Source organism: Gymnodraco acuticeps, unplaced genomic scaffold (assembly GCF_902827175.1).
Source record: "Gymnodraco acuticeps unplaced genomic scaffold, fGymAcu1.1, whole genome shotgun sequence".
Classification (NCBI taxonomy): Eukaryota; Metazoa; Chordata; class Actinopteri; order Perciformes; family Bathydraconidae; genus Gymnodraco; species Gymnodraco acuticeps.
In genome coordinates this window covers 6900-30000 of record NW_022992196.1, presented here as the reverse complement: position 1 = coordinate 30000, position 23101 = coordinate 6900, and the positions used below count along the sequence as shown (strand labels likewise).

General features: G+C 42.0%; 1 protein-coding gene across 1 annotated transcript in view; it reads right to left on the bottom strand.

The window, feature by feature from the left end:
* Positions 1-18017, bottom strand: part of LOC117539375 (chondroitin sulfate proteoglycan 5-like) — a gene marked incomplete at its 5' end in the record, with an annotated part of 19384 nt that extends 1367 nt beyond the window's left edge. The window contains 3 exons of the mRNA XM_034205526.1: positions 5150-5206; positions 8295-8451; positions 17781-18017. Of these exons, the coding sequence (XP_034061417.1) occupies positions 5150-5206; positions 8295-8451; positions 17781-18017 (451 nt within the window). The remainder of the gene's footprint in view (positions 1-5149; positions 5207-8294; positions 8452-17780) is intronic.
* Between the last annotated feature and the right edge of the window lie 5084 nt (positions 18018-23101).

Below are 23101 nucleotides of genomic sequence, written 5' to 3'. Positions count from 1 at the left end.
AAACATGAACGACAGTCAGTGTCCTATTCACTTGCAACTTTTGACCCTGCAAATTGTTAGAAAACAAATTCTGACCAACCCATCATAACTGGATTTATTAAATGACGACATTCATCTTTGTTTAAAGCAAAGAAAACCAGCACTTTATCCCAATAATGAAGTCCATATTGGACGATTCTGCACCTCACATGTTACCGCCCAATGCGGAAAAAAGTGCCAATCCAGGAAGAGGTCTGTTCTTTATGTAGTAACACAGGAGGTCAAGAAGAAAAGTCTATCGGATAAATATGCAGAAGACCAATGCTCATATCTTGTCAGACTTTCAAAGAACATTTGTCGTTTAATTAATAACCTCAATGTTTCTCTAATCGTAACCAAGTGTTTACGTTGCCTGTAATCTTTACCATAACCGTGTTCTTTGCCTAAACTTAACATTGTTGACTTCGACAAATGGTTGTCATTAAACGTAATCCAGTGTTTTGCAGAATCGTCCAACAACGACGTTCTTGTCTGGAGATTTCGTTGAAGAAAACAAAGAAGAGTTCCAGAGTTCTGCAGTTATCGTTTGTTGCATGCAGAACAATGCATGTTCCACTTTCATGCTTTAAAGAACCACACCAGGGTTACAAACCTGGTATGATCCTTTAGAGACTTCTTGAATGCGGCGAATTACCAACAAATATTCAACAAAATCAACTTGCTGCTTCTGTATTGTTACTCCAAACAAAACCAGGTGAAAGTAGCAGCCATGTCAGTGGGTTGAGGCTTCATCATGCTCGACTGGCATGTCATGTTTGGTTAAAGCGACAGTGAGGTGAGCTGCATGAGCGACACCACCCCCCCCCACCCCCCCCTTTCCAGGCATCCCAGGAAGCACATGCACATCCACATGCAAGACCTTTACAATACACCCCCCCTGTGTACGGTAATGATCGCTCATGCAGAACTCCTCCTGCTTCACCTGCAATTATTGTCCAAAAAAAAGGCAAATAATAAAACTCTGGCTGATTGTCCGTGGGTACCACCGTCATACATACCCAAGCAGTCGCTGGGGAGGGAAAAAGAGTTTAAATCCAATTCATCTGAATTTAATTAAGGTCAGAGGGAACAGATTGATTGCAGAGTCCATTTTAACTCTGTTTTTCCAGCCTCTTATCCCCATTAATATTGCATGGCATCATCGACCCAGCCTCACATCCCGGGGCGCCCGTCTGCGCCTCTTTGTCACACACTCACACACTCGCTGAGTATTATCAGATATACACTTTCAGTCAAACACACAGGTTGGCAGATTCACACAAAACCAAAATTCAGACCCCGAGGCTTGTGCCACTTACAAACACCCCCTAATTGAATGTTTGCGTTTGAATTCAAAGGCACTTTTAGAAAGGAAGAGCAGTGAGAGCATTTACCCGCTGGCTGCTGGCCTAGATAGTAACTTCGGGCAGGACGTGCGGATACGTCACTTCCATGGTTACGGGATAGGGGCCCTCTTTCCTCCCGTCAGCGTGAAACTGGAAAATGTTTTTTGTTTGTTGGATTTCATTGTTGTGCATGGGAGGAGAGGGGGCGGGCAGCAGGTGGGAGGCCACAAGGACTTTAGAGCGGGTGTCATTTTGGGGGAAGTAGGAACAGATATAAACAGGGTTCTGATGATGATGACGATGGAGGCACACGGACAGTTGTTTGTCTTTTAGTGGGCGTTTAAGGGGGATTCTATGTGTACAGTTGATTTTGGAACGATTGCACTTGGGTACCTTTTTAACAACTTTTATTGCAATCGACTTCCGGCAAGTCGCGGACGCACTTATGTGAGGTTTTGCAGAAACTACTACAACAAGGTCTATTTGCCAGCACATAGAGTCCTATTGTGAACCCGGAAATGTTGACTAACACAACGTTTTATGTTAGAAATGTATAGTAGGGGTCCTCAGCAATCAGAAACAGCTGGATGCCAACTTTCATATGTTGGGCAATTTGCACAATAAGCATAAATTGCTTTTTTTTAAGCATCAATTAACAAGCTGTGGAGTTGTTATGTTACGAAGCAGAGCGAGAGTAAATGCCACACACTGTAGGAAAGCACATTGCAAATATCACCTGATGTTCTGATATTTTCCAGTGTAGCATAAAGGCATGGTGAAATTAGCATGACTAGTTAACATCATCATTTCTAGCCGGTCCGATCGTTAGCGGAGTTACGAAGGAAGAACACCTTTATAACCAGTTCACCCACGTATGTTTGTTTCATAACTTAAGCATCTGTCTAGTAATTGAGAGTGCATTTGTAAGTGTTTAAAGAACTGTGCTAGTAGAAAAGTAATGCACACTAAGGGTTTATTGGAAGGACCCAAAAGCCTGAATCGTCATCTGAATGAAATATAAATGTTTATGAAGCCATAAGGTGAAACACTTAATACATATTTTAGTTTTGGCACACTAGAGGTGTTTGTTTCTGGGTGGATTTAAAGTGCAGGCAGGTGTCGTAGAGTTTGTGCCTGAATCACTCATTCTCCTCAGCTCTCTCCATGAAGCTGATTAAATATAATTTACAGTGTATGAGAGTCTGTTAGCTTTATTACTTTTTCTTTAGCTTGGGCGCATAAACTTGAAATTAAAATATTTGTCTTGTGCGTGACTGAGTTAATATTACCCTGCCTGTTCATTCCCCTCCATGTGTTTGTTTACACATTTGTTTTGGCTTTGTCTGTGTTTACTGACTGGCTTTTCTCTCTGAGTATATAGAGCATCTGTCTACATTTGTGTTTGTATTTAAGAGCGTCAGATTGATTTGCATGTATGTGTTTGTGTGCAGTGACGCGGTATAAGGAGACGAGAAGCACTGGTCATAACTTGAACGTCTTTAAATGGCTTAAGTCTGTGTGACTGGCAGAAAGTGGATCAGCATGGTTTCCCTTGACTCAAACTGGGACATGCAGTTCATGTTCACAATAATAGGAACCACCCAAACAAAAACAGCTGGCCATGATATTTGCCTGCAGATAAGAACTGACTGCAAATATTATAAGGACCATCTCTAGAAAAGTGCACTGATGCCAAATTAAAAGAACTAAATTCAATCTTTAAAATCTGTCCTTTGAATACTTGGGGGTTGTATGTCTGGGATGTCTTCTGGTTTAAATAGAGAGTATTTATTTAAAAGTATACTGCAGTAACAGTATTTGTTTGTTTGCTTGGAAACAAGTCATATTTCTGCCCACACTGTGGTCTCTGGTAAGTGCTATGCAGTGTTACGACCCTGGTCGTTATGTGGATTGTTTGTAGAGATTTCCTTCGAGTCTTTTAGAGTCCTTCAGAATGATTAGGTAGGTTTAGTAGTAGGCATGGTTAACAAAACTGTGAGTTTGTGTCTTAAGGGGGGGGGGGGTGTCACGGCTGCTGCTGCTGTCTGCTCGTTAACCTGTCTGGGATTGTTTTCAGCTGTGTATGTTATATGTATATGAGATGTGCTGTTGCCCGGACGCCATTGGATGCCAGTTTCCTGTCCCTTCTCCGGTAGGCGTGACCGAAGATCTGGATTGGAGTTCTGTGTAGCTCTGTGCTAGTTCTGCTACAGTGGTTAGTTAGGGTGTGTGCTTAAGTGTTTTGTGTGTATTCTGTGATTTGTGACGGCGTCGAATTTGTGCGAGACGCCTCACTATTTTAGCCTTAAGTGCCCATAGTGTGCTATGACTGTGATAATCTGTGGCCTTTGTTTTGTGTAGCGTTATTTGTGAACAGCTGGTTTTAAGAGCCTGTATTTTTGGTTATATCATCTTTATTTTGAGTTTATTATTCAAATCAACCTCTTACCAAGAACACCTGGTTTCGTGTTGCTTCCCTCTTACCCTAAGCGAGCTGGGGACGTAACAGCAGTGTAAAACCCAGTAAGAAAAGACACATATAGTAACAAAAATATACAGATTTTAACAAGATATACAAGAATTTGGTTGGTCTTAATGGTCCCAGTATTTTTGTTCTCACCGCATAAAGAATTATGAATGTTGTCAAAATCAAAGGGACAATTACATTTAATCATAAAACTGAACTGCCTGCTTGCAGAATTTGAAGTTAAAGGTTAAGTCAGTCTGAGAGTGGATTCAGTCGATGGAAATGAAATGATCTTTACAATTACGGCCAGCTCCGCCAGGTCAATTCATTTTCTGTGGTGAATTTAGTTAGTATTGACAATACAACATTGTCATTTCAGCGTTTGCTGCGGAGGAGACTGTGTGTCTGAACTCTGCTGAAATGACTGTGGAGGAAAAAGATTGAGGACAAGAGGGTTCAATCTATCACAGGGCAGGAAACACAAAGCGTTCCATTACTGCAGGGAAAGTGATTTTTGGGTTATTGTTTAGCGTGTATTTGTGTTGGCTTTGTGCAAATGTTTTTTCGTGCCCATCTTTCTGTGTTTGTTTATGGTTGTATTCTTCTGTAAATGCACTTTTGCAGGTGTATGTGTGTGAGTGATGTGTAACAGGGTTCTCACAAGGTCAACAGTTTTGCTGCCAATTCAAAGTCTGTTTGCGATTGGGTTTGGAGGACTGTGTCTTTACTGTGTGTTAAAGGGCAATTTCACACCATTTTCACGTTTTTTTATTTCTTGGCCGATAGCTCTGTGTCTTTTTGGGTGACGGATTGCATTGCGAACAGAAATTGGTTCAAGTCCAATTTCATTTTACAATGTTTTATAAGCCTGAATTGATGTTTTGCTGAAAATAAAGTCCATATAATTCTTTGTTTGCTTATGTGTGAACCTCGCCAAGGACTGCAGATGGAAATGAGATATTAGCAAAGGAACATTTAGATTATTGTATTTTATGCATGGCTTTTTGTACATATACTAAATGTCTGTCAGAAAGTGTTGGCAAATCTGATTGAAGATGAATTATGTTCAATTAATGCGTTACCTTATAAGCCTTTTTAGTTTTACAGGTGACAAGGAGTGTGTTTGGACCTCTCATGTTGACGATATATATAATTGTTTTTGTTTTGTGTTGTTGGTAGGAGGAGGTAAGACTCAGATGGATCCACTGAGAGTTGAGAGGGTGATTGACAGGGCCACAGTAACAATGAGAGAGCTGTTTGGATAGGTGAGAGAAGGGGGGAGGGCGGGACTTTCTGACATTTTGGGAGTTGGTCTTACCTCGCAGTCGGACTCCTCTTTGGTCTTACACTCCCAGGTGTATCTGCTCATGGTTTTCTGAGGGGAGGGGGATGGGGCAAAGGGTTATAACTCCTCAAAACCATACAAAGGCATCCTCAGAGAGAAAGACAGAGAGAAAGACAGATAGAGAGACGGACAGAAAAAGTTGGAGGTGGACAGAGAGAAAGTTGAGTGGGAGGGGAAACAGAGAGATAAAAGTAGCGAGAAAGAGGAGGCGGACAGGAAGAGATAGAAGCAGACAGATAAAAAAGACAGAGAGAGATCGAGTGTTGGAGACAGAGACCAACAGCAGGAGAAACTTCCTTTCAGACGTCAGCTGATATTCCCAGCTGGCTACAGTATCTCTGCTCAAACACAGACTCTCTGGTGCTGCCGGCTGTTAGTAATTATTAGCAAAGTAAATACAGGTTGGGATATTTCTGGTGAAGTTCTCCGCCATCGTGGCACTTGGCTGTTGGTATGGAAGGGGATTGAGGTTTTTTAATTATTATTAGTGGGTTTATTTTGGGAGAAATTGGTGAGTTGGTATGGTTTTTGGTTTGGGGAACCCTATATTTTCTAAGTTAGTTGTGTACGTGGTTGGAACATGTATTAGAGAATAAAGCTGGGCTGAATAGTAGTTGGAAATCTGTGGTATTTGACAGTCACACTTCTTTGCTAAAAATCCTATAACCAGTAAAAGCAGTGTCAATAAGAAATGAGAAAACAGTCAAGTGAATGTTTTGTAAATTGCTTTTGAATGATATATTTGAGCCTTGGGGAATTGGGCAATTTTGCCAACCTGAAACTAGGTCCAAAAAGAGCCTTGTTTCAGAACCCAACACTACTTTAAAGTGCACTATGCAGTTTTCGTGGAAACAAAGTTCACATTCACAGAGTTCACTTGTTGATGCCTGACACTGCTGAGTGCACTACGTTCCACATAAAACATTTATTAAGCTGATTTGTACCAATATCTTTGATTTTGCGGAGCTAGCTAGCTTGTCTTTTAGCATGGCTACTTCCTTGCACATTACTGCCACCAACTGTCAGTGGATAACCCTGAAACTGGCAGTGGAAGTATGTATGTGTACCAAAAGTATGCTGAAACAAACTCTTTAACACATTTGCAAATACTATTCAGTCCAGTGGATGATGTTTTTTGGTGGTTTTGAGTTAGGAAGTAGATATCTTAGGGATATTGTTAGGAGGTGAGGATGGATGGTTTTTGTTACTCTTTTCTTGTCTGTTAGGGTATGAACATGATATTTAGTGGTGGTTAAAATGAGAGGGTGACACTCTTTCCTAAAACGGTTGAGCTAGCATGAATGAGTTACAGAGAAACGACTAGTTGCTGTACCTTTTACAAGTTAACAAAACTACTGACGGAGTTGTTAGAGGGTGGTACCACATCTTAAAAACAAATCAAACAAGCTCTACCTCAGATGTAGCACGAGAACTACCCATGCTGCTACAACGTTAGCCGCTAAAGCTAACCATGCATCAGTTAGTGAGGCGCCTGTCGGCTCTCTGCTGCCACCTGCAGGCCGCCGCGGGGCGTTGCATCTCAGATGTTTATCCTGATAACCCCGACCATTTCACACAATAGTCCCACACCTTAAGCTTACCTGTTTGTGACATCAATCCTCCCACTTCCTCCCCCCCAGAAAACCAGAGTAAGCAAGTCCCGCCCCCTCCCATTTTCAGGATAAACAAGTAAAGCAGACAATTAGTTATAAGCACAAATCAGTAAACAGTTAGCGAAGCAGAGCTGCGGTGGCTCACATGGCATTGCACATGTTAGCGACAGAGCAGGAAAGCCATGGCACACCGATGCAAGAAGTGATCAGAGAGAGAGAGAGCAGCTGAGAAAGAGACGGGGTGAGCAAGGGGTTGCAGCGAAGGATTCTGGGGGTTTTCTCTTTAAGGGTCAAGTTAGAGCCAACGCGGTTTGTTAGCTGCACTGAGAACCGTCGGTAAATGTTCAGAGTGGTTTCAGGGGGAGTTTGACCTCTAACCTTTTGTCCTCCACTGAGCTGATTTATGGTACATCCTCTCTTTGTCAGCAGGCAATTAAGCATATCCTGGACACCGTTCAGTCAAAAATAAATTAGTTGGGTGTCTGTAATGGTCCTAAAATGACCAGCTAAAGCTCAAGACCAGATTTCTTCAAGACATTTCACCTTGAAATACCAGCGTTTTCATAATCTATGACTGAAGGTTTTTTAGTTTTGTCATCTTCTATTTGTGTGTTTGTTGTTGTCACCTTCACAATAGGATCAATAAGCAATAAGCCAGTGGAGCCGAATCAATAAAACAGCATGAAACTATGAGACCCAACAGCCATCGTGTTGCCGTGGTAAAATGGGATCAATCTATGCAGCTGTGCCATTTCTTATTTATAGCAGTGGCCAATTTATGAGGTACACCTGTACAATAAAATGCAATGCAATACATCCGTCCTGCCGTAAATTCATACTTTTATTGTTCAGATTATTTTGACTCAGTCATGAAGGTGTTATAGCTCAGTTTGCGGTTTATGGTATATTAAGTATATAAGTATTTCTAATATGTTTCCCCCTCATGTATTCTAATAGGGAGGACAACGAACTAGAAACATGTCTAAATGTAATATGGTCAAGTATACGTTTTAAGTATGACTTCAATATTAAATATCACGTTTCCGACAATGTAACAACGAACAAATGAACTCCACTGTTGCATTTCTTCTGCATGTGTAGCTAATAAAGTGGTGCTAGTATAAGTGATTCGTCAAGACAAATTGGCTAAACCTGAAATAATTGCAATATTATCAATGTAAATAGAGATCCAGGAGTTCTCAAATGGATTAAGAAATTGTAAAATAACCACAATCTAAATGCATGATGGTCATGTTTAAACGTGTTTACTTTCTAGTTTTATATATCCTCCCCTATGTATTTGTATTTTCCCCGAGAGAAAACTCCCCACCATCCCTCCTTCGCCCTTCGACCCCGCCCATCCCTCGTCTTCATAGCGTTGCACACCTCGGAGTATCTGAGAATACTCATGCCCATGCATTAGGAGTCAGGGGCCCGGGCAGGGTTTGCAGGGGGGGGGGAGATGCAGAAAAAGGGGTGAGAGAGAGAGGCGAGAACCACGTTACCTGACAGATAATGTTATCATAGTAAGCCAATGCACGGGCATGAGGGACGTTAGGAGGGGTGTCGCACAGTTTCCTTACATTTGGGTGGGAGCCCTCAGCGATGGTGGACAGCGAGAAATTATCATTGTGCTGCTCCGATGACGGCCGGTACTTACTGCTGGGTGACGGAGGATTGGAGGGGAAGAGAAGGAGGGGAAGATGGGGGAAAGATGGAGGAAGGTGTGTGGAGAAGGTAGAGGGAGACAGTTTGAAGGAAAGGCAGGAAGAGTTGGGGATGTGATGTAGAGGAAAGAAATAAAGAGATTGACGAAAGGTTAAGAAAAGGATGAAAGGATTTGAAAGATATTGAAGGAAAGAAGGAGAAGAGGTGGGGAAATAGGAGAGAGAAGATTTTCAGGAATTAAAAAGCAAGGTAAGAGAAGAATACAGGACATGTAAGAGACAACAATGGGAGTAAAAGAGGGAAATTGGAACGATAATAAGAGACAGTTTGACAGATAGAGGTGAAGTGACATTTACAGGAGGTCATCCACGAGGTGAGAAGAAGAAGAAGAGACATTTGAAGCCAAAAGAAGTCATAGGAAGAGACGGACAAAGGTAAATGGAAAGGCGGTGAAACAAAATGGAACAAAGGAAAGGAGATAGGGGACATATTTAAGAGAAGAGATTACATTGTTGAAGATAAGACGGACAAAAGGAAAAAAGGAGGGGGGAGAAAAGGCAAGAAAGCAGCATTAGTTAGACAGCAATCTTCTGTTTGTCACAGGGCAAACAGAAAATAACACAACATGTAATCTGTGATGCAACACACGGAGAATTCATTTTGACCATCAGATTAAGGTCACCTGGTTTGTACACACAGAGGCTGCACGGTCACTCACATTTGACCCACTTTTGACTTGACGTGACTAACAGGGAGAAAACACTGCAGACAAAAACAGACTGTGTTTGTGTTTAAAAAAACACACAGGGTTCAGATGTGTATAGGTGTTGCACATATTGATGCAAATAATACTTTTTATGTTCATTTGACATTGCTGCAAACCAGTGGCGAGCCGTCACGGCCTTCAAGGTAATCAGAGAATACCCTGGAACACTCAGATAAAACAAAAAATCGATTTAATTATATAAATAAAATGTATATAAAATGAATAAATGAGAATCGTATCTGTTGTTGATCTGTAATATTACAGTGTTACGTTGATTTGTTTGTCCTTCTCGGACCATGCACTACGCATTTCAGTGGTTTTGTGTTAGAAAAGAAAGCAACCAATCAGAACTTGTTCTGGGTCTCTGGGTAGAATATCCTTCACCAAGGTATTCTACATCCTTGATCGAAGGCCCTGGCCGTTGGACTGAATGAGAGCGTTTGGACTGACAGTTTGATCAACCAATCAGATATTGATTTGTAGCCAATGGGCGTGTTCTTTCAGAGTTTCCCTCGGTTCCAGGGTGCTCTAGAAGGCCCGCTAGTTCACTGGCTCGAGACAGAGGATCTAGATCAGCAGTTTGACACCCCTGATCTAGATGAATGCCACGAAGCAATTCATGCCGTTTTATTGTTTTTAACGTTGAAATGACAAGTGCAACAGGTGAAGATTAAGTTGTTGCAGAATTGTTGTGAGTACCCTTTTCAAGACGACAATTCAGTGAAAAGACGGACATTATAACGCCGGGGGGGGGCGTGGGGGTGGGTGTATCTACAGAAGGTCCAGTTGTGAAAGCCACGGTTCGCCACTGCTGCAAACAAGCTAATCCAATGCTTTCTCTTGAACTCCACTGTGTTGGAGGAATTACTGTAGACCTTGCAAATACACATACGGCTGTCTTATGATACACATAAAAGAGTAATGATGTAACATCTGTCCGGGGAATACAGATGCAGAGACAACTGTTGGCTGACTGCAGGTTTGTTCACCTAAAAAAAGTCCTGGAAAAAAGCATTGCAACATTGTACGGCTTTATGTTGACACTAAAACACAATTAAAACACAACAAATTAACACATTAAAATGAAAAAGCTACCCGACCCATTTTCTTTTTTTTATACCTTGTTTTAAATTCGATTTTATAGAAACTTTTCGTGAATAAAAGTGAGGTTGTGAATAATTAAGTATGTTGTTTGCCCGTTTGAACTACCCTCCTGGAGACATGCAAAACAAATGCGTATATATTTCCCAAAATGTCAACCTATATTTGCTTAAATATGCTAAATTATTCATCAAATTGAACACATTTAACATTTAACATCGTCCCTGCAAATACAAGGAGTTCAACAAACAGTATTATATAATCACACCTTATCCACTATGATGAGAAGTGACTACTCTCCCTGTATCTCGTCTTGGAAGCTCCAAACTATGGGATTTCCCTTTTGACTCAGCGAGACTGAACTCTTTGATTTCCTTCCTCTTCATTCCTCGTCTCAGACTTCTCAAAGGGAAGAGATGTTTGTCTCAGGGACTGAATGAAGCGGTAACTTTGACAAAAGTGCCACGGATGTGTCTCTTTCAAATCTTCTCATATGAAACGGCTGTCATGCTGTGCCGCACACATATCAAACCTACACTTCTGTCCTTGTCATGTCTTCACTTCTCCGTCATATCTAAAGAGGCCGTGATCTACTTTCTGCCAAAAACCGCCTGGTACTCTGATCCTCCATATTTATATTTTATGAACGCTGCGACGGGACAATCAAAGACAGAGTAATGACGGCAGAGAGAGAGAGACAGAGATCATGTCCTCCCATCATCACTGAGCTCAAAGTCTAGCAGCATAAACCAGCTTTGGACCTCTCACTCTACTCAAATAGTCCCACTTGTAACACCCATGTTTAGATGAAGCTGTCTCAATTAAAAACTAAATATATTATTGAGTGTGTTTTTAGAGGAGCTGGTTGATGTGTAATTGCATTAGCCAGAAGTAAAAAGCTAACATAGGCTGTAAAGGAATTACATCACGGTCAAATTACTTCACGTTACAATTCCTTAAAGTGGACCTATCATGCTATATTTGAAACAGATATTGTATACAAAACATGTCTGTGAAGTTTTTTTTTCAAAATACCAAACAGATCACCCATTGTGCCTCATACTGCTCAAACCCCTCTTTTGAAGCCCTGTTAGAGAAACGCGGATCTTGGGTCCTTAGCTTGAAAAAAAATAAAGAAGAGGAGGCGGAGCTAATGCCTGATCAGAATTCTACCGGAGATAAAATGAAATTCTGCTATGATAAAACGCCATCCTGTTCTAAACCACGTCAAAGATTACTTCTGAAACAGTATGGAGCTCAAATGCTTTTTCTCTTGCGCGTTTATCACAAGGTGAGTTCCTTTTTTTATTTCCTGCTTTTTAAACACATGTGCTCTCCAGTACAGGTTAGCTCTGAGTGTTAGCGAGGCTTGCTAACGTAAACAAAGACGAGATTACGTCCAAAACACGTCAGGCATTGTGTCTGATAGCAACTCTCTGTGGGTCCGCCGCCGCTATTACGTCACAGCGGATGGAATCTGTATCCGCTCGTTGTACACCCGTTTTTAAAAGATTTGGGTACGGAGGAAAAGAGAGAGGGTTTTATTTTCTGACGCTGCGTGAGTTCCCCGACGCACCGGGGACACATATGTATAAAAGACATCACAAAGTGCATTTTGCATGATAGGTCCCCTTTAAGCTAAAGGCGGCTAACGTTTGCCGTGATCGTTAAGTCACTTGGTAGAAAACACCTTTTTCTTCAGACGTTCACCTGTGACGTATTTTATGTCGTAGGAAAAAACGTGAATATCTCTTTAGCAACGGTTAACCACACACCTTATTGCGGGCTTCTGATAAAACAGTTATTTCATGAAAAATTCACCCTTAGTGGTTAAATGCTAACCTATTTCCGGGCTTTAGGACTCATTCCTGCACCACTCCATGGTTCAGATCCTAAAATGTCTTCTAGCCAGGATGCCAGCCATCTTTTTTCTCCCCTCCTTTTCTCTCTCTATGACCGGGATGTTGGGTTTGATCTCGACTGCGGCAGAGAAACACTGCGACTGTGATTACCCAGAGTGTGGGAGTCTCATGTATTCATGAGCTATGTCAGCACACACACACACACACACACACACACACACACACACACACACACACACACACACACACACACACACACACACACACACACACACACACACACACACACACACACACAAATACACAGCGTTTTTCTTCCTATTTTTTCACTTTCTCTCTCCTTTCCTGCAACAGTTTCTCCCTTCTCCTCTCTCCTCCCCCCTTCATCATGCCCTCCTTTTTACTCCTCTTATCTCTCATCCCCTCCTCCTCTTTCTCGCTCCTTTTCGATTGTTTTTAGCCGACCACTTGATGAGGCTGTCTCTTTCATGCTGCACACACACGCGCGCACACACACACACACACACACACACACACACACACACACACACACACACACACACGCACACACACACGCGCACACACACACACACACACACGCACACACACACACACACACACACACACACACACACACACACACACCCCTCAGGTCGCACAGCTGTATGTAGGTCAACCCCGCCTCCCCCTGTTTCTCCCTCCCTCCCCCCTCTCTGCTCAGACTGCCCTACTTTCAGCTGGATCCAGAGTACCAATGACATCACCCTTTTTTTCTCTTGTTTTAATTTCTGCTAGCTCGCGTTAACGCTGCTCCTGACTGCACTCCACTTCTTCTTCTTCTCCTCCTCATCCTCATCTTCATCTCCCATGATCTCCTCCTCCATGATAACCTTCCCCACGGAGCTAAAAATAGTCCCTGTAGCGTGGGATCTGGAGTTGAGAACATTTGGCCCTTCAGTTCCCATTCGGATCCCAAAAGCTTGATCACCGGGCTGATTCTGCTCATCCTCTGTTGCTAGGGAGATCAACGCTCAAACACAGGCACTGCCAAACCAACGACCAATCCAGTCCTTCAGTCTCTCCATCACTGTTGTTTCTCTCCTTCAGTTTATATATAGTCGGCCTCGCTCTGATCTGCCAAATAACTGGTAAGGATCAGTGAACATTTGAAAACAAGGAAGTACATCGAATTCAAAAACGTTGTGAAGGTGATGGCAGTGCAGAGAAACTCAAATGTCTGAGCTGAAAAGGACCACGTTCTCTTTTATTAAGTCCTTGAGCAAAGCACTGCCTCCATCAGTCTTTATTTATCGGGTCAGTCTTGCTTTAAAAGTTATTGTTGTTTTAAATAATGTCTGTTCTCAGAGCACCAAGGCCCCCTCTCTCTCTACTTGTTCGAAGGACACATCGTGGCACTCATATTTCCCAAATGATCCGTGAGTCAGAGCTCCGTAACGAGAACGAATGGACTTTAAAACAAGAGTCTGTCAGCCGACTACAGCAAAGTCTCTTAAAACGGAACCCTCTCTATTAAGTAGACGAGGAGGAGGAAGATAATGTGAACTTTTAAAGGGGACATATTATGCTCATGTTCAGGTATATCAGTATGTAGTGTCTCTACTTTAAAGAGTCCTCTCCTGCTGATGTTCAGGTGTATATCAGTATGTAGTGTCTCTACTTTAAAGAGTCCTCTCCTGCTCATGTTCAGGTGTATATCAGTATGTAGTGTCTCTACTTTAAAGAGTCCTCTCCTGCTGATGTTCAGGTGTATATCAGTATGTAGTGTCTCTACTTTAAAGAGTCCTCTCCTGCTGATGTTCAGGTGTATATCAGTATGTAGTGTCTCTACTTTAAAGAGTCCTCTCCTGCTCATGTTCAGGTGTATATCAGTATGTAGTGTCTCTACTTTAAAGAGTCCTCTCCTGCTGATGTTCAGGTGTATATCAGTATGTAGTGTCTCTACTTTAAAGAGTCCTCTCCTGCTGATGTTCAGGTGTATATCAGTATGTAGTGTCTCTACTTTAAAGAGTCCTCTCCTGCTGATGTTCAGGTGTATATCAGTATTTAGTGTCTCTACTTTAAAGAGTCCTCTCCTGCTGATGTTCAGGTGTATATCAGTATGTAGTGTCTCTACTTTAAAGAGTCCTCTCCTGCTGATGTTCAGGTGTATATCAGTATGTAGTGTATCTACTTTAAAGAGTCCTCTCCTGCTGATGTTCAGGTGTATATCAGTATGTAGTGTATCTACTTTAAAGAGTCCTCTCCTGCTGATGTTCAGGTGTATATCAGTATGTAGTGTATCTACTTTAAAGAGTCCTCTCCTGCTGATGTTCAGGTGTATATCAGTATGTAGAGTCTCTACTTTAAAGAGTCCTCTCCTGCTGATGTTCAGGTGGATATCAGTATGTAGTGTCTCTACTTTAAAGAGTCCTCTCCTGCTGATGTTCAGGTGTATATCAGTATGTAGTGTCTCTACTTTAAAGAGTCCTCTCCTGCTGATGTTCAGGTGTATATCAGTATGTAGTGTCTCTACTTTAAAGAGTCCTCTCCTGCTGATGTTCAGGTGTATATCAGTATTTAGTATCTCTACTTTAAAGAGTCCTCTCCTGCTCATGTTCAGGTGTATATCAGTATGTAGTGTCTCTACTTTAAAGAGTCCTCTCCTGCTGATGTTCAGGTGTATATCAGTATGTAGTGTCTCTACTTTAAAGAGTCCTCTCCTGCTGATGTTCAGGTGTATATCAGTATGTAGTGTCTCTACTTTAAAGAGTCCTCTCCTGCTGATGTTCAGGTGTATATCAGTATGTAGTGTCTCTACTTTAAAGAGTCCTCTCCTGCTGATGTTCAGGTGTATATCAGTATGTAGTGTCTCTACTTTAAAGAGTTCTCTCCTGCTGATGTTCAGGTGTATATCAGTATGTAGTGTCTCTACTGTGACATGTCTCCAAGCTTTAATGTTCAAAAAGCCCTTTATTGTTCACAAGCACCTCCTTTCACCCTCTGTCTGAAATGTTTTTTCTTTGTTGTGTTACCTACCCTTTATGTGAAAACTGAGTTTGTATTCTGAGCTAAGTGGACCTGTCAAGTCAATAAATAAAGAGTATATATATACAGAAGACACTGGGATCCTTTAGATTTCTCTCTGCTAAATGTGTTCTCTTTAAAACGGCACAGCGCTTCCACTTTGATATACATAAACATATTTTATTGTGTATTGTGATATTGTAATATTCCTATTATACGGGAGGCCTGTGGTGCAGTGGGTTGTGAGTTGGTATTTGGATCAGGAGGTCACAGGTTCAAACCCCGCTGCAGTCAGCATGTCGTTGTGTCCCTGAGACACTTCACCCCAAATTGCTCCTGTGGGGATTGCCCACAGTATTGAGTGTAAGTCTCTTTGGATAAAAGCGTCTAACAAGTGACATGTATTGTAATATTCCTATTATATTACCTTTTGTATATCTATATATCTTCTTTTAAAATACTGTCATTGCAACTTTATTCCTCCTACTCTGTTTTTGCATGCCCCAGGCCATTATAATCCTAAGCAAATATGTGTAAACCTACTTGGCAATAAACCTCATTCTGTTTTCCAAGTAAACATGTATTTGTTATCTACAGCTCATATCTCGTCTCCTGTGCCTGGTCAGTGTTTGGTTGTTTTAACCATAAAATACCTTTGTTCACCAATCTTTAGTGAAAAAAGGTTCTGCGTAGGGCTGAACGATTAATCGATTTTAAATCGAAATCGCGATTTTAAATGATGCAATTATCAAATCGGAAAGCCTGCGATTTTCTTTAGTTTTTTTTGTTGTTGTTCTTCTTGTGTGTCAGTCATCCACACCAATCAGAAGTGCTGTGCTCCACATGTACCAGCCATTGTTAGCCAATCAGAAGTGGCCCATGATAGAAGGTGATAGAGAGATTGATCCAATCACCTGCCAAGTATTTTTGAAATACTTTTCCAAATGGCTTCCAATGGAGCTTTAGATGCTTTGGTGAAACTAACCATCTGAGTCAGGTTAGTAATGCTCCATCACGTGTTTCTATTACAGGGTGAATCTGAAACTGAAGCTCGACTTTAAAGCAACCCAACGGGAGTTTCATGTAAGTTTAGTTCGTTCACTCGTAGCTCTGGCTGCGGGGGTGCTAGAGACGGGAGCACGTTGATACGACCTTCCTAGCCGGAGATATGGCCGCATTTTACAATAAACTTCCGTTGGGTCGCTTAAAAACAAATATCGCAAATTGAATCGCAATATCTGTCAGAAAAATCGCAATTAGATTATTTCCCCAAATCGTGCAGCCCTAGTTCTGCTTTTAGTCTTTGTTCTACTAAGTGGGATCTCACATAAGAAAATTGCTCATAATATCTTAATTTTGTCATTTAGGTACAACAACGTTTGGGATTCAAACACGGATTCCTGTTCAGCTTTGTATCTGATGAACAACTTTCACAAAACACAAATATGTGCCGCTTAATTCCTCTTTTTGTAAATCTAAACTTCATCTCCCCTCGCGTTTCTTTCCAGACATATTGAGTGATTTCAGAGTGTGTGTGTAGCTGTTAGTCGGTCTGCTTAGCCTTTAGATTGTATTCCTACAGAACGTATCTTCCCCTGAGCTCTCTTTCTCTCTCCATCGATCCGTGTCTCCGTCACTCTTTTAAAACTCCACATTTACCACGAGCCGGGCAGCAGTTCGGCCCCGAGGCGACGACAGCTGAAGAAACAAAGCTTTCTCCTCCAATCTTTAACATTGACGGGAGTAATGTACCGCAGCCGAAAACACTGTGACTGCTGGGTAAGGGATAATAAATCTGCTGCGCCAAGATGCCTGTGAGCAAGGCACTTTAGACTTTACTTTAGTTTGATTGATCTTTGAAACTTAGACCAACGAAGCCACTTATTTAAAGAGCGAGGAGCCTGCGGGCACCAAGGACATGTTGACCAATGGAGTTTTGCTCAGGTCTGAATATTTCTTTATTGGAAATGGGATACTTTGTGGGGAAGAAAGGTCATTTAAATTACTTTTTTCTTTACGTACTTGTTAGCATTGCTTAATATACATCTAGGGAGTACAATAATAGCCTTTATCACCCAAAATAAGACTAATTTACCATAAGTTTTCATGCTTTTTCTTGTATACTGGAGAGAATAAGGCTCCCAATAAAGTACTCCAATAATGAAAACCAAAAATAAGTTTTAAAAAATGATAACAATGTTGATATCTCTAATCTACGACTCTTGAGGAGGCCATACCTGTGTTTGCACATGGCATTAGCATTGCTGAATATGAATAAGCTTTGTCAAAATGAACTTCAAATACTTATATTTTCATGCTTTTTCATTGTGAACTGTAAAGAAAAGGGTCAAGTAAGGTCAAAGGAAATTGATACCAGTGCATATATATCTTAGACTCTTGGAGCACTACTGGATTCAAACCTTGGGAGTATAACAATAACCTTTATCACCCAAAAAAATATAAAAACCCGATTTCATGGTTTTTCGTTGTAAATAGGAAACACTGTGAAACCAGTAGAAGTTATGGAATGATAGCAGAGCTCTTATCTCCAGGTCTAGACGGAGCCTCACCTGCGTTTGCGCAGCTTCTTGTTCTCCGTCTTCAGCACGTGGAGCTTCTTGGCGAAGCAGACGACGATCATGAAGAGCAGCAGGAGGACGAGAGCAGAGGTGCCGACGGCGAGACACATCACCTGGAACTCCGTCACCACCGACTCGCAGCGAGCACCTTTGTGCCAGATGTAGTCCTGGACGTTACACCTGAAAGAGAGGAGAGAGGCTGTCAGGGTCACAAATCCTTCATTTGTCCTACAGATGGGAAATGTACGAACGAAAGATGGAGAGAAATAAGTCATTTTAGAGATTTTATAACAGAGATTTGTGTGTAATGTCAGTTCCTGCATTCTTGGAAACTGATATATACGGGAGGCTGTGGCTCAGTGGGTTAGTGCGCTGAACTTTGAATCAGGGTATAGCAAGTTCGAGTCCCACTGCAGTCAGTAAAGGAAAGTAACTAAGTACATTTACTCAAGTACTGTACTTAAGTACACATTAAGGTACTTCATGTTGTACAACTTTATACTTCTACTCTACTGTATTTTGGAAGCAAGTATTATACTTTTTACTCATCGGCATTTATTTTATTTGACAGATTGACTTACTAGATACTTTTAAAAATTACGATTTTGCAATACTTAGGAAAAACTTATAAAATATGATTATTTGGTATCGAATATATTTAAGTAACTCAAGGCTGGTGAACTGAACATTTATTGGCAGCAATTTAACTTCACAGTCCCAGCTTCTTAAATGGGAAAGTTTGCTGCTTTTGCTTTAAAATATTAAACAAATATTTCACATTATAGGGAGGCTGTGGCGCAGTGGCCTAGTGTGTTGGTGTTCGGATCAGGGGGCACAGGTTCAAGTCCCACTGCAGTCAGCATGTCGTTGTGTCCTTGAGACACTTCACCCCAAATTGCTCCTGTGGGGATTGCCCTCAGTATCGAGTATGTAAGTCGCTTTGGATAAAAGCGTCTAACAAGTAATGTAATGTAAAATGTTGCCTCTTGTGTAATATTTAACAGTCATGTTGGCTTTGAGCACCTCCCTTTTCCATTTCAATCTGTTTGTGAGCATTCAGGATTTACTCTCTGTTCCTGATTATATTTAATTGCTTTGGTGTGTCATCTGAAAAATCTCCAAAGACGTCACGTGCTTCACAAAACGTTACATAAGTCTTCGGTGTTATTGTGAAGTAATCGACCTCAGGCGCGCGAGCAGGAAGTAAGAGTCGCTGGTGGGATGGCTTATTCAAAAAGGATGATATCACTTTGTGTGTCCGAAAGTAGAAAGTGAAAAAAATCAGCCTGGGGGCAACACACACACACACACACACACACACACACACACACACACACACACACACACACACACACACACACATTCTGTCAAACAAAGTGCATTTGCGTTTATAAGATCTTACACAATACATAATGGTCATCCATGTGTGTGTGAACATTATGGGCCCATATGTGGACACACACACACACACACACACACACACACACACACACACACACACGCACACACACACACACACACACACAAACACACACACACACACACAGTTTGGCAGAGTACAGTGTCCGCCCAGGGACAGAAAGGCAGATGGCTTTGTCTACACACTGATGGTAAAACGGCACATTTATTTCCCCCACTTAACGAGACTTTATCGCTGCTGAGCTGATTCTCCGTCACATGACAGAGCGACGTGAGGCTCGTTCTGATCATGTGACTGACTGGTTTATTTTAACAGAAATATAATGTATGTCTGAGCAGAAAAAAAAACAGAAAATGTTCTTTTTAAAAAGAAAGATAAATGTTTGAACTCATTCTTCTTCTTGAACGTAGGGCTGTCAAAGTGCCTGACACAAAACTGCCAGAGGGAGGATTTCAAGCATGAAGGAAACTGTGCTCACAGTTAGAGGAGCAAACAAATACACATACACTGAACAAAAATATAAATGCAACACTTTTGTTTTTGCTTCCCATTTTTCATGAGATGAACTCAAAGATCTAAACATTTTCTATTAACACAAAATAACCATTTCTCTCAAATATTGTTCACATATCTGAAAAAATCTGTGATAGTGAGCACTTCTCCTTTGCCGAGATAATCCATCCCACCTCACAGGTGTGGCAAATCAAGATGCTGATTAGACAGCATGATTATTGCACAGGTGTGCCTTAGGCTGGCCACAATAAAAGGCCACTCTGAAATGTGCAGTTTTGCTTTATTGGGGGGTCTGGGGGGGTCCGAAAACCAGTCAGTATCTGGTGTGAGGGGTAAGGGTAGGGTTAGGGTAATGTTGTGAATCGAGTGGCCTGTGGTGGGGTTATGTTATGGACGACGAACACAGGCCACTCGACGAACACAGGCCACTCGATTCACAACATTACCCTAACCCTACCCCTACCCCTCACACCAGATACTGACTGGTTTTCGGACCCCCCCCAGACCCCCCAATAAAGCAAAACTGCACGTTTCAGAGTGGCCTTTTATTGTGGCCAGCCTAAGGCACACCTGTGCAATAATCATGCTGTCTAATCAGCATCTTGATATGCCACACCTGTGAGGTGGGATGGATTATCTCGGCAAAGGAGAAGTGCTCACTATCACAGATGCAAGCAATGAACTGTTCTCTGTCCTTCTTTTTGTCACACATAGACATCAGACACACACGCACGCACACACACACACACACACACACACACACACACACACACACACACACACACACACACACACACACACACACACACACACACACACACACACACACACACACACACACACCACACACACACACACACACACACACACACACACACACACACACACACACACACACACACACACACACACACACGAGGGGGTGTGAAGTGAATGGAGGTGTCGGGGCGTTTTCCCGCTTGGAGCTACGTTCTTCACATGCTAAACAGTCTCTTTTCTTTTCATCGGCCCACTTCCTGTATCCTTCCTGAATCCTTGAAGCTTTTTAATTTGCCAGCTGAAGGGAAAGAACGATGGCATCGAGCCAGGAGACATCGAGAGTGTGTGTGAGTGTGTGTGGGCGTACGTGAGAAAAAAGAGAGATGATGCCTGACATCACATTTTCAGAGAGATTCAACGCATTCGTACATGGACGAGGTTTATGTAAGTCGGGATTGGATGCAACGAGGGAGGGGAGAGAAAGGAGGGATGGAGGAACAAGCGAGGATGTGCTGGTCGTCATGGCAACCCAGCTGAGCAGATGTCATTCCATCACACGAACGCGCCATCCACCGGGACACCGTCGAGCTTTAGCCTCTATTTCCCCATTTCTATCCCCCTCTTCCTCTCCATTTCCCCCTCCCTCTCCCCCTCCTTCCTCCCTCTCCTCTCCCCTCGCTGCTTGTCTTCTTGAAAATCTCTTTTTCTTGTTCACTGGCTCTTTTCCCTCCCCATCTCCCCATCTCCCCTCTCTCTCCCCTCTCTCTCCCCTGCACTTTGCCCAGCGCCTGCAGCTAAATCATGTCTCCGCTTTCATTTCGTGCAACTGATTTGTTCCCCCGTCTTGCTCTCTCTTTGACATTAGAGGCTGAAAATAGAAGTCCGAGGTGAATGCTCTGGCTTGGCTACAGTTGTAAAGAAATGAGAAAAAGATTCAGAAAATATAAAAATCAACTGAACCAGCCTGTGAATCGAACGCCTGATCTTATCGTATCGTATCGCACTAGTTGTCCAAAACAACATTAAAACACCAACGCTGAAAACACAGAAGGGAGTAGCGAAGCTTGTGCAGCTATTATAAAAACAATCTGCAGCAATTAGGGTTGTTTGTGTGTTTCAATGCAATGCTTAGAAACATGGGTCAACATGTTACAAACCACAGGGACTCCGCACTTCTCATAAACATTGATTAGCAGCTTGCCGATTATAGCGATGTTCTGCTGCTATGGTGAGTTTTTTGCATAAGGCATATTTTTCCCTCCACCTACCATCCGGTGAGTCTATGTTTTTAATTTGCTTCCTGTTATAGTTTTTATGAGCTTATTTGGGACTAAAATGTCAAAGTTCCTGCAGATAGCCATATCAGGGCTATCAGGTAATAAGGTGTATTTATCTGCAAATGAAGATATTCCCCAACGAAAGCATTGAATACACCTGTTTGTGTTTTGCTAAATCAGAGCCAACACACTTCTGGTTCTGGTCTTTGTGTCAGATCTGTTGGCAATAAGAGAAACACAGAAGGGAATTAGCCGCATCCATTAAGATAAGGAACATAACTTAATCAGCTGACGAGAGGAAATAGTTCTTGGCTGAATTTTGACGACACTCTTTTTGAATCTAATTCCCATCTGAGAAGAAAAGTCTCTGGTCCAGGACAGCTGCATTCAACTGGAAACAAATTGGAAATGGCTCCTCATCGGGGACAAATGAACGTCTAGTGTCAAAACTCTTGTCAAAGTAAGAATAACCGATCGCTCTCTGGCCAGCCTCCCTCTTTCCCACTCCTTCCCTCTATGCAACCTCCCACGTGTCCCTCAGGTCTTCCCATTGTCTCCCACTGCAGAGTCCACACTCCAAACCATCAATATCTCAATCACTGCATTTAAAATATTGTCACAGCCCTGCAGGAATATTAGGCATCACTCCTCTCAATATTTACACTATTAAACTCATCCACTGGGGCAAGAGAGAGTTTAATATAACTTATAGATGGTGACAGTGGTTCAGGTGGGGTTGTGGTTCTCTAATAAGACACCCTGCTGGTTTAGATGAGGAGTAATGAAGGGTGAGAGACGAGGGGGTTGGGGGGAGAGTCTGCAAGGCCAACTGAAGACAGATGGGTTTACAGCTGAAGGCCAGCACAAAAAAAGGCATGAGGGGTATTTCTGGAAACTGAAAATACTGATATGACATGCAACCAAAGGAGTCAACACCGTAGCTTAAAACCGGGTTAGTAATTCTGATGCTACGCAGTGAACTAAACATATCTTTAAAGCCACTGTACAATTCAGGGTCAGCACCAAACACCTGACAAACAAAGTTATCAACTAGCTACATAGCGGAGTAATGAGTTGCAATGATTTGTCTACTAATCAATAAGGATATCAAGAGAAAAATAATCACCTGAACTGATTTTAAAAATGGTTTCATTGTCATGTTTTAGCCACTCAGGTTTGAAGATGTATTGCTTTTCTCTGTTTCATATGGTATTAAGCAAATTATATCGCTTAAGGTTTTGGACTAACAAAATTCTTCGGATTTGAGAATCTGGATATTTTTCACAATTTTCTGATGGTTTTTAGATCAGACTATTAATCCATCACTCGAGAAAATAAAGAGT